General features: G+C 40.9%; 2 protein-coding genes across 5 annotated transcripts; both read right to left on the bottom strand.

Annotated features, from left to right (window-relative positions):
• Positions 1-310: 310 nt before the first annotated feature.
• Positions 311-1,823, bottom strand: LOC105931084 (hydroxycarboxylic acid receptor 3-like). Its single transcript, XM_012869599.3, has one exon. The coding sequence runs from the start codon at positions 1,542-1,544 to the stop codon at positions 558-560; it is 987 nt and encodes a 328-aa protein (XP_012725053.2). The 5' UTR covers positions 1,545-1,823; the 3' UTR covers positions 311-557.
• Positions 1,824-1,983: 160 nt separating this feature from the next.
• denr (density-regulated protein) lies at positions 1,984-12,160 on the bottom strand. 4 transcript variants are annotated; one of them, XM_012869674.3, is made up of 8 exons: positions 11,963-12,160; positions 7,719-7,822; positions 7,610-7,629; positions 7,418-7,502; positions 6,460-6,540; positions 5,769-5,885; positions 5,544-5,683; positions 1,984-2,311 (listed from the first exon to the last, which is right to left on the bottom strand). In XM_012869674.3, the coding sequence occupies exons 2-8, from the start codon at positions 7,810-7,812 to the stop codon at positions 2,267-2,269; spliced, it is 582 nt and encodes a 193-aa protein (XP_012725128.2). In that variant the 5' UTR covers positions 7,813-7,822; positions 11,963-12,160; the 3' UTR covers positions 1,984-2,266. The 4 variants fall into 4 exon arrangements, with proteins under 4 accessions (XP_012725128.2, XP_012725124.2, XP_021175747.2 ...); XM_012869670.3 differs by having other exon boundaries at positions 6,460-6,549; positions 11,963-12,151; XM_021320072.2 differs by lacking the exon at positions 11,963-12,160 and adding an exon at positions 11,831-11,956 and having other exon boundaries at positions 6,460-6,549.
• Positions 12,161-13,733: the final 1,573 nt, after the last annotated feature.

Genomic DNA, 13,733 nt, shown 5'->3' with positions numbered 1-13,733 from the left:
AAAAACTATGCAAGTAACAAATTGAACGGCCAAGAAAAGCCAACATAATTAAATGCATTCTTTAAGGCTTGGTTTAAACTCTGAGCGCACTCAAGACTTTCTAAAGGCATCAAATGAAAATTCAATTTCAGACTTTAAGAACCGTGCCAGCAAGATGTACGGCAAAAAAAAAAATTAGTAATAATTTGATTGCTCACATTTGATTAGTTCAAAGCATCTGAATTCATCCATACTCTTCATACCAAACAAAACTCCCCCACACATAAAAAAAAAAAAAAAAAAAAAACAATATTTAACCCATTTAAAGATTCACTGGTGCTGAATAAATGACATTCACCCAGGAGTAGAAAAAACAGCCTTTACTTTGAATTGAATCGTCAGGAATTCTATGAATTACTTACCACATCCATCTGCCGTTGCTGCCGCTTTCTGGTTGTTTAAATTTACCACACAATTCAGCTACACATCAAACGTACTACTTTGTTCATAACCTTATCTGCCTTTTATTGCAGCTATAAAATGTCAGCCATCGCCGCCGACCAGCGCACCAGGTGGCTTTAGATTCTGTCGCCGTCAACGGTGGAGATGTTGTTGTCAGACGTTGGCTCTTTGTCCTCGCTTCTCCCCAGCAGTTTGTTCAGCACCTTCCTGAAGGTCCCGCTGAACGCCGGGCTGGAGAAGTAATACACGACGGGGTTGAGGACGCTGTTGAAGTAGGTGAAGCACACCGACGTGTAGAACGCCAGGTTGGCCTTTTCGAAGTGTCCGCACTCGTCGTACCACGCCTTCAGCACCCACACGGCGATGCGGGACACGGTGCTGGGGAAGAAGCAGGTGACGAAGATCAGAGCCACGGCCGAGACGAACTGGACGGCCCGCTTGATCTTGCCCGACTTGTCCAGGGTCCTGTTCCTCAGCTGCCAGGTGATGCGGACGGTGCAGAACGCCACGATGGCCGTGGGCAGGAAAAACTGGATGACGTAAAAAGCGTTGTGCCAGGTGGACAGGGGGGTGAAGCCCATGCAGATGTTGAAACTCTCACACTGGGTGCGGTTGCCGTTGTAGTAAAAGTGCTCGTTGGCGAGAAGATATCCGGTGGCCAGGAAAATCAGCCCCCAAAGGCCGAGGGAGACCCACAGAGCGTAGCCCAGGCCCAGGCCGTTTATGGGGTTTCGCGGGTGGACGATCTTGAAGTAGCGGTCGACGGCCACGGCCGTGAGGAAGAAGATCCCCGCCGCGCGGTTGGCGGCCAGGAGGAAGAGGAGGATCCGGCACGGGACGTCGCCGTAAACCCAGTCCTTCCCGCGCCGGTAGTAGTCCGCTCTGAAGGGCAAGCAGAACAGGACGATGGAGTCGGCCACGGCCAGGTGGGTGAGGTACACGGAGTTGGGCTTCCACGTGTCCATGTAGAAGACGAACATCCCCAGAGCCAAGACGTTGCCCATCAATCCAAACATGAACTCCAGGATCAGAACCGGAGGCAAAACCCGGTCCAGGATGGGCGATTCGAAGGCGCAACAGACCTCCGCGTCAGAGAGGTTCATCTTCCCAAAGCACCGGCGATGCAAGATAAGCTGCTGCTATCTAAGCGAGTCAACAAAGACATGCCGCACCAGGTGCCTTCGTTGAACAGCGACTCGTGTTTGCACTTATGCAAAGGGCTCATGGACAAACATGCTAATTCCAAAGTGGAGCGAGCATCTGTGCACTGTTATCTATGGGGAAGTGGGATTGACCCAAAGGAGCATTAGAACAACTGTAAATGTTATCCGTCTGGGGAGGGTACCTTCATTAGAAAACTATTAAACCTGGGAATAGGTTTACTCATGGGTGAGCAGGAGGACGCAGGAAAAACAAGTAACCCGCGGCCATCTATGGGACTCATAAAGGAGGCGATGACGGCGAAGCCAACTCTGGAAAACACTTAATGCATCGAAAACAGCCGAGACACACCAACTTGGAATAAAGAGCGGAGAGAACGGACGGAGGAGACTGAAATTTATTAGCCTACAGTTTGCTTGAGTGAAGAACATTTGTGAAGGACTTAATTCATACCACGCCTTTGGCAAACAAGAGAAAGCAGCTATTAACTAAAAAAAAAAGAAAAGAAAAAAAAAGAACAAAACTGCCAAATGAGTGGCCAAGTCCGCACCTTTTTATGTACAGTAAATAAAATAGGTATAAAATGACTTAATGTGTACATTTGGCCAGGTTGTTGTCGATGTTACAGGTCACATCCATCCCAGTGAAAGTGCATATTTGGTCTTTACTTCTTAACTTCACCCAGATCATCAATGCTGTCGTCGTCCACCTACAAAAGGAAAGAAAAAAAGAAAAACAGACTGAACTCAGAAAAAGGTGTGTTATGTTTTTTTTGTAAAGTTACCAATTTTTCAGTCTGAATTTTGTTGTGTGAAGGCTTTCGCCTCTGGAAGCTTATCGGCTAACGGCTCAGCTTCACCACCAGAGGCTTGTTACATTTTCCAGATTTCTAATAACCGTGTCATAAAAAAATCTTATCAAGCAGTTAAACACTCAAACACTTTGTGTTAAACAAAAACACTGGATGGGAGCAGATCATTTATATAGAGAGGCTTGCATAAGTATTCATATTCAATGGCCCTTTTCAGTTTACAACCACAAGCACCAATGTCCTGTGATTTTGAAGTTTAAAACGCTAAATGGAATAAGTTTATTTTTATGTAAAAAAAACAACAACAACAAAAGTTCTCAGTCAGACTGGATGGAGAACTTGTGTGATCAATATTTAATAAATCAATAAACGTCTAAGTTTACACAAAAATATTCGATTCAATTTCTGTCCGGACTTTGACTAGGCCATGAGCCAAACCATTCCATTGTAGTTCAGGCTGGATATAATGGATGTTGCCCTATAGAAAAAGTAAACCTCAGCCCAAGTCTTTTCTAAATGGTCTAAATAATTGTCTGAATGCATTATAGCGCATTCAGCTCCACCTAACTGCACATTTACAGATTTACACATTTGCACATAAGCTTCATGCTGCTGAACAGATGAAGCCACAAAATGTACTATTGTTTACATTGTTTATCTTCTCAATTGTTTACATAAATCGCTGCTGCATCTTTATCCTGAAAAATACTGCAATCTACTGTGATTTTATCTATCTATCTATCTATCTATCTATCTATCTATCTATCTATCTATCTATCTATCAGCTTCATTTCTGACGAAGAGGTGGTACAGCTCTTTTTAATGAAGTACTTTTGGAAACAGGTTACAAACTTTGTGCTAGTATGACCTCATTTTCTACTAAAATTGAATGTCCCACTGAACAACATGTATTAAACCTAAAAAGAACAAACAAAATTTTCATTAATTAAGAAAATTAAACACATTGCTTATAATAGGTATTATAAAAACAAGTGACTTTGATTTGAAGATTTAGTTAAAATTTGGTTTAGCTGGACTGAGAGCAAAATGGCTCTTAGGATTGTGAAGGTTGCTGATCCCTGGTCTATAAAATCAATGTGTGGTAGTATCCTAAAAGCAAGATCTGTCAATGCTTTTGCCAAGGACTGTTTCATCTTTTCGCCAGTACTAAAGATGGCTGTGTAAAAAAATAATCAGGTGCAGCAGCAATTTTTAAAAAATCTATCTTAAACGTTTGTTCAAACGACTGTCCGTTTAAATTGTCCTTTTAGTCAAGGATCCTTCTTCTCGACTGTTGGGCAATTGCGATGGTGCAAAAAGACCACAGTGGCAGAAATAACAGAATGGATAAAACATGGGAACATAGAAAGGTGAAGCCTTTTAAATAAGCAGTAAAAGTAAAAAAAATAGGGCTGGGCAACGATTAAAATATTTAATCTCGATTAATCGCCCTGATTAATCGCGATTAATCGCATTGTATTTACAAACTCCAAGAATGAATTCAAAAGTAGTGTAAAGAGCACTTTTATTTTAATGTTCTGCTGCCATATGAACAAAAGTGTTGTAACATTTGTAGCACTTATTTTATACTGGATGTTTTCAACCCAACTATTGAATTTAGTGCACTAGTTGATCTTTTCTTCATAAGAGAACAGCAAGCACTGCAGCCAAAATATGGCCTTTTTTGACCTGCTGTATATTAGCCAGTCCCTAAGCTTGATGTATCATGAAACTGTTGACCTTTTGGGTTTTGATTTTATTATTACAATTTAATAATAATAATAATAATAATAATAATAATAATAATAATAATAATAATAATAATAATAATAATAATAATAATGTTATGTTCAGTGTTTTTTCGCTAATCCACCTCTTATATATTTCAATCCTTATGTAATTTTGTCTCCTATAAATTTCCCCGTCGTGGGATAAAAAAAGGATTAGCTAATGTTATCTTATCTTAAATAACACTTTTTAATATATGTACTGGGTTCTTTCAAGGTCTTAATTACATGTTATGTGTGGGCTCCAGTAACATCCATCCATCCATCCATCCACTGATCTACCTGGATGTTCCCTGGAGGACTGAAACGCCTCAGTCAGAGACGTCAGTCTGTGGGTCTGTCGGGGCAATGAGAGAAGTTTCGTCTCCTCTCTCCGTTTCTGGGGCTCGACGTTTTCATGTTTTTTCACGTGCTTAGATAAATTTGTTGTGTTTCCACTGAAATGAACCGGCTTTTTACAAAACATACAGCTTGATTTCATTTACGGTATTAAAATAAAGCCAAACGGTGCTACTTCCCCTGTTCATGTTTTTTTGCTGCTGCGGTCTCTCTCAGCTGTTTGTGTATTAAGTTTGTGTGAGAGCTGAGTGGGCGGGCCAGGCTGAGCCTGCGTGCTGATTGGCTGGCGCCGCTGAGCCATGTACGAGAGGGGAGGGGAAGCGGGAGAGTGCTGCCGTGACAGCGCGCTGCAGTCAGCGCGTGCTGACTGACACTGACTGAAAGCATGTGAGCAACATGCGTTAATGCGCGATAAAATAAATATCGCCGTTAATAGTCTAATGAATTAACGCGAAATTAACGCGTTAACTTGCCCAGCCCTAAAAAAAAATAAAATAAAAAATTAAAGTGAGCACTGCAGAATAAAAATACCTGAAGATATGTACTGTTTTGGTATTAGCCATCATTTAGGTTGGCTTTTCAGCAAACTAACAAAACAATTCAACCTAATGTAGATCTTTACATTTACATTCAATGCATTTAACAGTGTTAATTAAATGCACTTTTTATGAGTTTGTGTGTCCTTTACAACTAACATTCCATACACTATTTTTAATGCTGGGCTTTTTAGAAGTGCTTTGACATTCAGGGACATGTAGTTTATACACGTATGTGTTTTGGTTTTTCCTTTATATCCACACACATTTAATACCTTTTAAAATGCAAAGCTGAAACAAATCCAAACACAGAACCTACTCCTGATTAATTTCATCGTTCTAAATCGCAGTGATTGAGTTACATTTTTACAACCTATGTTTAAGAATAATGTAAAGGTAAAGAGAAAAAGAAGAAGAAGAAAAAAGACCAACAGGCATCAAATTGTATGAAACCTTTGCAGAGTTTACCTCAGGCCACTTTTCTTGAATGACGTCAATGATGTCATCTGTAAAATCTCCCTGAATGATTATTTCATCCTCGGCTGTAACTGAGGCACCACAAGAGAACTTCTGAGCAAAGAATCGCTGAGCCTCTTTCAGATCAATGTCTGCAACAGAGGATCGACATTCAGGATCAAGCACTTAGAACGTGAACATTAAGACGCGTGGATGAGGGAGAAGCACAAGCCTCACCAAACGTTGCCAGGCCGCACACCCGTGTCACGTATTTCTTCTTTGCCCTGGGGATTTTTGCTATTGTGACTTTCTGAGGCACCGTCTTCTTTTTCTGTTTAATTTGGCCTCTTCCACCTAAAAGAGAAAGGCGAATCAAAGGAGGTTTGAGTCATGGCCGTCGTTTGTTACCATGGTGACGACAGCAAAGCCCAGAGATGGGAAGCTTCAGGAAAATAAACCTGACGAGAGCATTGTAGCCATAAAGAGTTACCAACAGTTGTGCATTTAAACAAAACAAGAAATCGGTCTATTTAAATCGGCTCTGTGGAAAACTGTTTTCTTAAGAGGCTGACTCTTCTGTCTACCAGATTCAACGTGCAATTGCAATAATAAAGAGTTTACTGTTAAAACCCTGCATTCCCGTTTCTTCTCCATGAGTAACTAACCTTGCAGACGACGCTCTTCCCTACAAACCAAACTAAATTAAACTCCTGAGCAGAATTTTGCAACGACTAACTAGATTATGATTCATATTTATCTTTACACAAAAGAATGCTGGTTGGTTTTTCACAGTTCCAAGACAAGAATTGTTGACGGGTTGATGTAGTTTTAGGCTCTGTGAACTCTTTCTAAAGCATTTCAGGTTCAACGCAGCAGAGACGCTGTGCTTCTACTGAAAGGTCTGAGTTCATCATCAGGCGAGTCGTACCCCGCTTTTGCTTCTTCTTCTCCTCCTCTTCCCCTGCAGGGGGAGCTTCTCCAGTGCCGGATTCCTGTTTGGGGGCATTTCCTGCCGGACCAGAGGGACACAAGTAAAAAGAATAATTACAACCAGTTTGGCAAAAATGACTTGTCTATTAGAGCATTGGTGTCCAACTTGCGGTCCGGGGGCCATTTGTGGCCGTCGGAATGATTTTATGCAGTCCCTGAGGGCAATTCCTGAGAAAAGCCTATGACCACTGACCCAAAAGATTTCAGAAATTATGCAGTTTTCTTAATAAGGAAAAACTCCAAATCCATTTTGGATTTTACATGAATTGCAGATCCATCTTCTACTACTTCATTTTTCTCATCAAAATATTCCATTGTTGTAATGTAAAAGTAGAAAAGATAAAATCCCCCCCCCCCAATCCCCAAAAGCAATTTCCACTTTACAATGTTGGCCCACAAGGCAAAAGGTGTAGACACAGCTGAAGCATTAGTTTACTTTGAGAAACCTAAACGAGCTACACAATGTTTTGGTTTTTAGTAAGACAGTTTTGCTCATACAGAGAAAAATCCAATTGCTATGAAACACTATGAATATTCTTATATGTTGAAGAGAACCTTTACGTTGACAAAACATGAAAAAAAAAAACAACAGAAATCTTAATAGTATGTTTGTATGTAGTTGTACGTTTGTAGTGTGTGTTGGTTCAGTAGCCCAGGAAATGCCTAAAAGATGTCCAAAGACAGAACTCCATTACCATCATTGCAATCTTTTACTGTAGTACACCCCGCCTCTAAAGGCCTAAAGGCAAGGGAAGCTGTCCAGGCCAAGCCAGTCATTTAGCTTCTACGGCTGCTGGAAACTGCTGCCCACCCAACCCTCTGCCAGGATTAACACTGTCCTTCAAACTGTGGGACAGGGAAGCAAAGCTCCACAGAAAAACATCCAAGCCACTCACCTACAGTCATCTTGGCGAACACAGCTGGGAAGTTCTTCTCAAGCCACTGTCTGCATTTGGCTGGCTCGGGCATATACTCACAGTACTGCAGAGACATCGCTCATTTACAACTTTTGAATAAAAACCATCTGCTAAAGCTGCTTTATAGTAAACACGGCGCGTATGCGAGGTCTGTCTAATGACCACACTCACCTCTGTAGGTAGGGAGCACACTGGAAGAGAACAACAAAGAACCTCAGGTTAAAAGGCATCCAACATCAGCATTGACACGCAGCAGAATGAGCGAGTTTATCTGTTGTACCTCCGCAATAAAGGACTTTAAGTGGGTATTTGGAATCGGGGTCTTGCTCCGACCTGCTTTCTGAAGACCCGGACTCCATTTCAGTAGTAGCCATCACAATCGATCTGGAGAAGGGGAACAATTAATGATGAGAAAAAAAAAAAAAAAGAAAACAAAAGAGCAATGGCATGGCAACTGGTGGTAGGTACTTCACATTGTTGAGTCAAGGTGGCAACAACAAGAACAAAGTCATGCTTGGCCCGGACACCTCATGCTTCACGAGAACCCATTGTCAGTTTCTCACCAATCACATTTGTTTTACACCACAGGACAAAAAAAAATGGTTTGCTGAGAACATCTCTCGGTGACAAGAAGGACCAAAAACGACAAACTCCTCAGAGTGAAGTGTGTATAAACCAACAAATTATTACCCCTAGGAGGGTGTAGTGAAAAGAGGACCGCTCTGAGAGGAACACAGCTGAGCCGAACGTAGCATGAACTTGGTTGCGTGCTTGTCCACGAGGGCTCCAGCACTACCGAGTTACACCAACCATAAAACTCTTCAGTGATGCCGTTGTTACTGAGGGAAGAAGACTGAACGTTTGATAGTGAGGTAATTGAAATGTTTGTGATGTTTGTTTGTGTATGCTATGGCGATTGTACTGAAACAACAATTTCCCTCTGGGATTAATAAAGTATTTCTGATTCTGAATTAAAAAGTATGAGGAATATCAAAACGGGCCAAGAAGTGACTTAAAAGAGGAGAGAGATTGCTGTATACTCAGGCTCCCACTCACTGAGCTACAACTCAGCAAATGTCGGTTGTTTCAGTCTTTGACCAGATCGTACGAGATTTTCCTGGTTTCGCGCTTGCAAAAAAAAAAAAGGGGCCGCCTGCCACAGAATGTCAGTTTTAACCTGCCGTGGGGACATTTAATCAAATTGGCAAAGGAATGAATTGACCTTCAACATAAACCAAGAAGTCTAAAGTGATCACGGCAAAGTTGTTCTTTTTTCAATCCTTTGGAGCTTTCAAACACTGTCATGAAAAATGCCGTGTTTGGAAACGATGGTCCCTTTTAGGAAACCTGAAAGTTAAGGGAAGGATCAACTCTTCATAGGAAGAGTTTTAACAAGTCATGTCCAAATCATTTAGTACTTGACAAAAGTAGGAAGGCTAGAAACCAAGATTTTAATCCATTCTTAAAAAAGGAAAATGGAATCTGCAAACATGTACTGGCAGGTAGCAGATCAGTCGTAAATCTGATCAGAGCATCTTTTCAAAACAGAAAAAGAAGAAACGGTTATATTGTCCGAACTACTTGCTAATTATCCAGGAGCACGCAGAATTCGAGAGGGTCATCTCGAGAGGGACAAGAACCTTTGACTGATGACCTAAGGGCTGTTTCACTAAAGCAGAATTTAGAAATCCAGGATATGACATAAAGCCGGGCTTGACTTAGTGTGATCAGAGCATCCAGGCTTGATCTGTTTCATGAAGGCCAAACCAGGCTCAGGAGGTGTGACTATACCAAACCAGGTTTAAGTAATTCAGGTAAATATGCGTCTGCAGTATTTTTGAAGTGACCATAAAGTCGATCACAGATTCACTGATGCTACAGTGAATGAGCCGCGTGCGCCAAACTTTTAACCAAACGATCAACATCTTTTCATGGAGGCTGATGAGGAACTGAGGCGCAAAATACTTAAGAAAGGAAACACCGGCACTATTATAAAGGAAGACACGTGTTTAATGTTCCTTCTATGACAACACAATCACTGATAAAACTCATTGGTTTCTGATTAGTGTGAATGTTGACTGAACAGATAAGGCAGCAAGCTTAACTCAGCCTCTCTGTTAGCCTGGTCTAGAGCAGGCTAGCTGCACAGAATAAATCGCCATGGTAACTTATGTGTTACTGCTTTTCTGAAACCAAGTCAAGGCTTAATTCAGATAGGGTATTTGGATAATCCCGGCTTAATCTGCCATCTTGGTTTTGTGAAACATGAAAGGTAGATGGGCAATATAATATATCTCCTTGAAAACAGCTCTTCATCTGCCAATGCGGTTTGTGGTTTGGAGAATTCCCAAAGATAAAAAACATTTTCCAAAATGCCATTTATCCAGTTTTCTCCAGCTAGCAAGACAGCTGGGGTGCACAGGCACTTTAGTCTGACAAAACTATTAGATTTACCTGAAGATGAGCAGAATTTGGTAAATCAACAAACCAGCCTGTTAAGGTTTTGAATAAGAATGCACAATATATCGGCATTAACATCGGAATTGGCCAAGGTTAGTCATTTTTAACATATCAGTATCGGCCCGATAAGTAAAACTGGGCCGATATTAATAACCAATGTTTATTTCCATCTAAAAAAATTTGCAAAATTTGATCATCCCAGAAACGTAAATGTGTATATACATACACACACACACGCACACCGGTAAATATCAGGTATCGGTCATAACAACAATATTAATATTGGATATCTATATCGACTAAAATTTTCATATCAGTGCCTCCCTAGTCTTCAGTTATCCATACACCTAAAATTTACCTTTTTGGTATGTTGGAACAGGCTTCTCTAGCCTGAGCAAAAGCATGTTGTCCATGAAATAATTTATGGCCTAATTTTAGAATTTGACTGTTTAAAGTAGCACCGTGTACGTTCAGACCCAAGTATTAGCTTAACTTGAGATATATTAGTTTATTTTTTCAGGTCATTATACAGCACTTTGCGCATATCACTGCTCAGTGCAGGTTGCACTTCTCAAAAACTCGCCTATTAAGAGGGTTGAATCCGTCGCTGAAGTGAATGGGTCACGTGACCTAGAAGCGCCACCCTAGATCACATGACCCATAATAGGTTATGGCAACAACAAAACAGATATGACACTTACCTGGTCAGACATATTTTTGGCTCTCTGATGTAGCATTTAACTCTAGGACTTGTCAGTCTGCTAGTCCAAAGCAGTCTGCTATCAGATTCCAAAACACGGAGGGAGACTGTCTAATTTTGCGACAGTGCAGTGTTACCAGTGGCCTTCAGGGGCACTAAACCTGGAAGTTACAGGTCTAGCGCCCCTAGTGGCAAAAAGTTACACGGTGCTGCTTTAATAAACGGTAAGCTAAATGTGTCTTGTCTCATGCAAGATGTACTCCGTCACTGTTTAACAGCATTCTACAGTAGGCATGGACATTTAGCACCTTACTACAGATTCAGCCTGGGCAGACAGTCCTGAGCTAACAGCTGCTAGTCATGCGTGTGTCCTATAGACAGCATAAAAGGATAACAGTGGCATTTCAAACTAATGCTAAGCTGCTGCTAAACTTATCAGGTACAGATGCTGCACTAAAGTCTATGTATCAAAATAAAATAGCAAGCTTTGAAGAATGTCCTATAGATATAAGATTTAAAGCCACTTTGAGCACTGGAAATAAACGCAACAAAAATATTTCAGGCTTTAAATCTTGGCATAAATACTATTCAGCCCATAAAGACCCAAGGACAACCAACAGAACTTTAGGCTGCTACTAATTATTCGTGACAACCTCTAAAATAAACAAATAATGCAAAAAGAACATCCATGTAAGCATTTTTGTTTTGTAGGTTTTCGATGTAATGCCTAAAAACCAAGAAGAAGCGGTTGTGTTTTTAACCTAACCCTTATCTTGGCATTATATCGACGTTCTGATAAAGCTCTGTTATTTATGTGCGACAGCTTGCAAAGCTAACGTTGAAATCCAACACTTCTTTCGTATTGAAACAGGAAAGAAATATCGGATTTCCCCCTAAGACACTAGACGAGGCTGAATGAAAGCTCCTACGGCATTTCGTGATTCCAACCAGACAACCCAAGTTATTTATTTGCAAAGGAGATCTCTGGAGCCCTCGGTTGAATCTCATTTGCTACACAGCTGAACTAGCCTTAGCTAGCTAACACATGCGGTTGTTTTATAGGCTGGAGCCGCTGTTAAAACCGAGCGGTGTGCCAGCATCATTCGTATCAAAATGTACAGCTCAACCATAGATACCGTTGCGGACCCCGGTGCCGAGAAAGCCCGACTGAAACCGAACCATAGGGAGTGCGCTGAGTGGGGGGTTTCATTCATCAGGTTACGTGGACTCACCAGCTGTCACTGCTAGCACCTCGGTCTAGTTTTAGCAGGCGAGCTAAGCTAACGCAGCACAGCGGCTCACTGCAGCTGGGGGAGGAGGGGAAAAAAAGTGAATTTAGACGCGGAAAACGGGCCGATCCCTACCTCGCACAGTAAACTCTTAAAACTGGTGGTTCAGTAGAAGATCCGCTCGCATTATTAAGGTCAGTTTCACTGTTAAAATATCATTCTCACTGGATAAGGTTTAGTTGGCATACTTCGAGCACGCCTTGTAACGCCTCTTGTCGGGAGGAGGGGGGGGGGGGATCTGTGGCCAATAATATATGGCTGGCTGCAGCCTTTCGACACCACTCTCAGATCTAGCGCCCCTCTCAGGCCCGAATGCTCCTAAACGCTTCCTGGTTCATGCCAGAGTTTACTTCCGGTTGGCGCATACGGCCGTGACTGACCGGTTTATGTTTGCGCACAGAATGTCGAGCACGTGTAATTTACCGACATGTTTAAGATTCTCACTAACATCGTTTCCCATCCAGGGACCTCGTAAAACAGAGATGTAATTTGGACATCAACACGTGTACCTTTTGTGACAGCGACATTGAAACAACAGACCAAAGAGGGGATGTGATATTTGGAAACATTCTCAGAGACAGAAATGCTGACCTTATACTTAACAATATGCTGTTTTTTTTTTATTTGTTTTTTTTTTTTTACCAAATTCTTCATCCAGGCCTGTAAATGGGGGAATAGAAAACCTAAGTTTTCATCCTTTAGATGTTACCTAATAGACCTAATAGTCTGAAAACTGATGACAAGCAAACGTGGAATACAGCTTTCAGAACCAAAGTTATTTGATGAGAATTAGTGCCCCTGTCTTTTTTATTATTATTATTTTATTATTTATTATTGATATACATTTTATACTTATTAATTTGTTATTATGTTTTTTCCCCATCATTGGCTTCATTTTATTTAAACCATCATGATTAACAAATAAACAAATAACAATCTGTAAATTGAACCATCAAATTACTGCTTCATTTTTATTAATTTCAAGGATTTACCATACACAAAAGAAGCTGTACATCTTTCCTCCAATGCAGCACATCAGGTTTAGCCAATACTTGATCATAAAACATTTCAAGTTATTACTAGTTATTATTACAATTTTAAATTTAACAGGCAAAAGGACCCCCTGGCCTGCAGACGGTTTTACATATTAAAGGTAAGGTAAGTTTATTTGTACATGTAAAGAAGATTTCAGTAACAAGACAATTCAAAGTCCTGTACATGAACAAAATATAAGGAAAGAAAACATTACAGAGAAAAGCACATTGCAGTGGAATAGTAGCTTCAGGTTAAGATATAAGACGAGTTGGTCTGCAGACTTAACATTCAAAGGCAACTCTGAACCTGCAACTTTTAACCTGTATTTAATGCATTTATTGAATGTATCTTCTGGGAGTTTGTTCCAAATAAGTGGCGCATAAAAACTAGATGCTGCTTCTCCGTGTTTGGTTCTGGTTCTGGGGATGCAGAGTAGACTTGAGCCAGAAGACCTGAGGGGTCTGGAGGGGTGATACTCTGACAAGTCTGTGCACATAGACCTTTAAAGGGACTTTACAGGATTACATACCGAATAAAGACATGGTCAAAATCTTCAACAATACTCTTCCAAAAAGTACAACTATTTACTCTAACTTTAAATATTTGCCAAGTCAAAGTAGTTAGAAACATTTTGTTTTGAATTTTCAGATCTACGTATTTTACTTCAGGAGGGACTGCAGGAATTACTACCACAGTTTGGGCCGTATGGTAATTAACCTGAGGCTGTGTTGTTGGCTCTGGTTTATCTCATCTTTCTCTCTTCCTTTTAGATTCTCTGTGAGGCCCTGGTCAGGTCTGTAAACCAGATAGT

The sequence above is a fragment of the Fundulus heteroclitus genome, chromosome 8 (assembly GCF_011125445.2).
Source record: "Fundulus heteroclitus isolate FHET01 chromosome 8, MU-UCD_Fhet_4.1, whole genome shotgun sequence".
Classification (NCBI taxonomy): domain Eukaryota; kingdom Metazoa; phylum Chordata; class Actinopteri; order Cyprinodontiformes; family Fundulidae; genus Fundulus; species Fundulus heteroclitus.
This window is presented reverse-complemented; position numbering and strand designations above follow the sequence as displayed.

Bases quoted from the DNA above. Each gene is read 5' to 3' on its own strand.
- LOC105931084 (XM_012869599.3), bottom strand. From the start codon at position 1,544: ATGAACCTCTCTGACGCGGAGGTCTGTTGCGCCTTCGAATCGCCCATC.
- denr (XM_012869670.3), bottom strand. From the start codon at position 7,812: ATGGCTACTACTGAAATGGAGTCCGGGTCTTCAGAAAGCAGGTCGGAG. The intron at 7,630-7,718 runs GTACAACAGATA...GTTCTCTTCCAG, and splicing joins TAAAGTCCTTTATTGCGGAG to TGTGCTCCCTACCTACAGAG. The intron at 5,886-6,459 runs GTACGACTCGCC...TTTCTCTTTTAG, and splicing joins GAAGAAGAAGCAAAAGCGGG to GTGGAAGAGGCCAAATTAAA.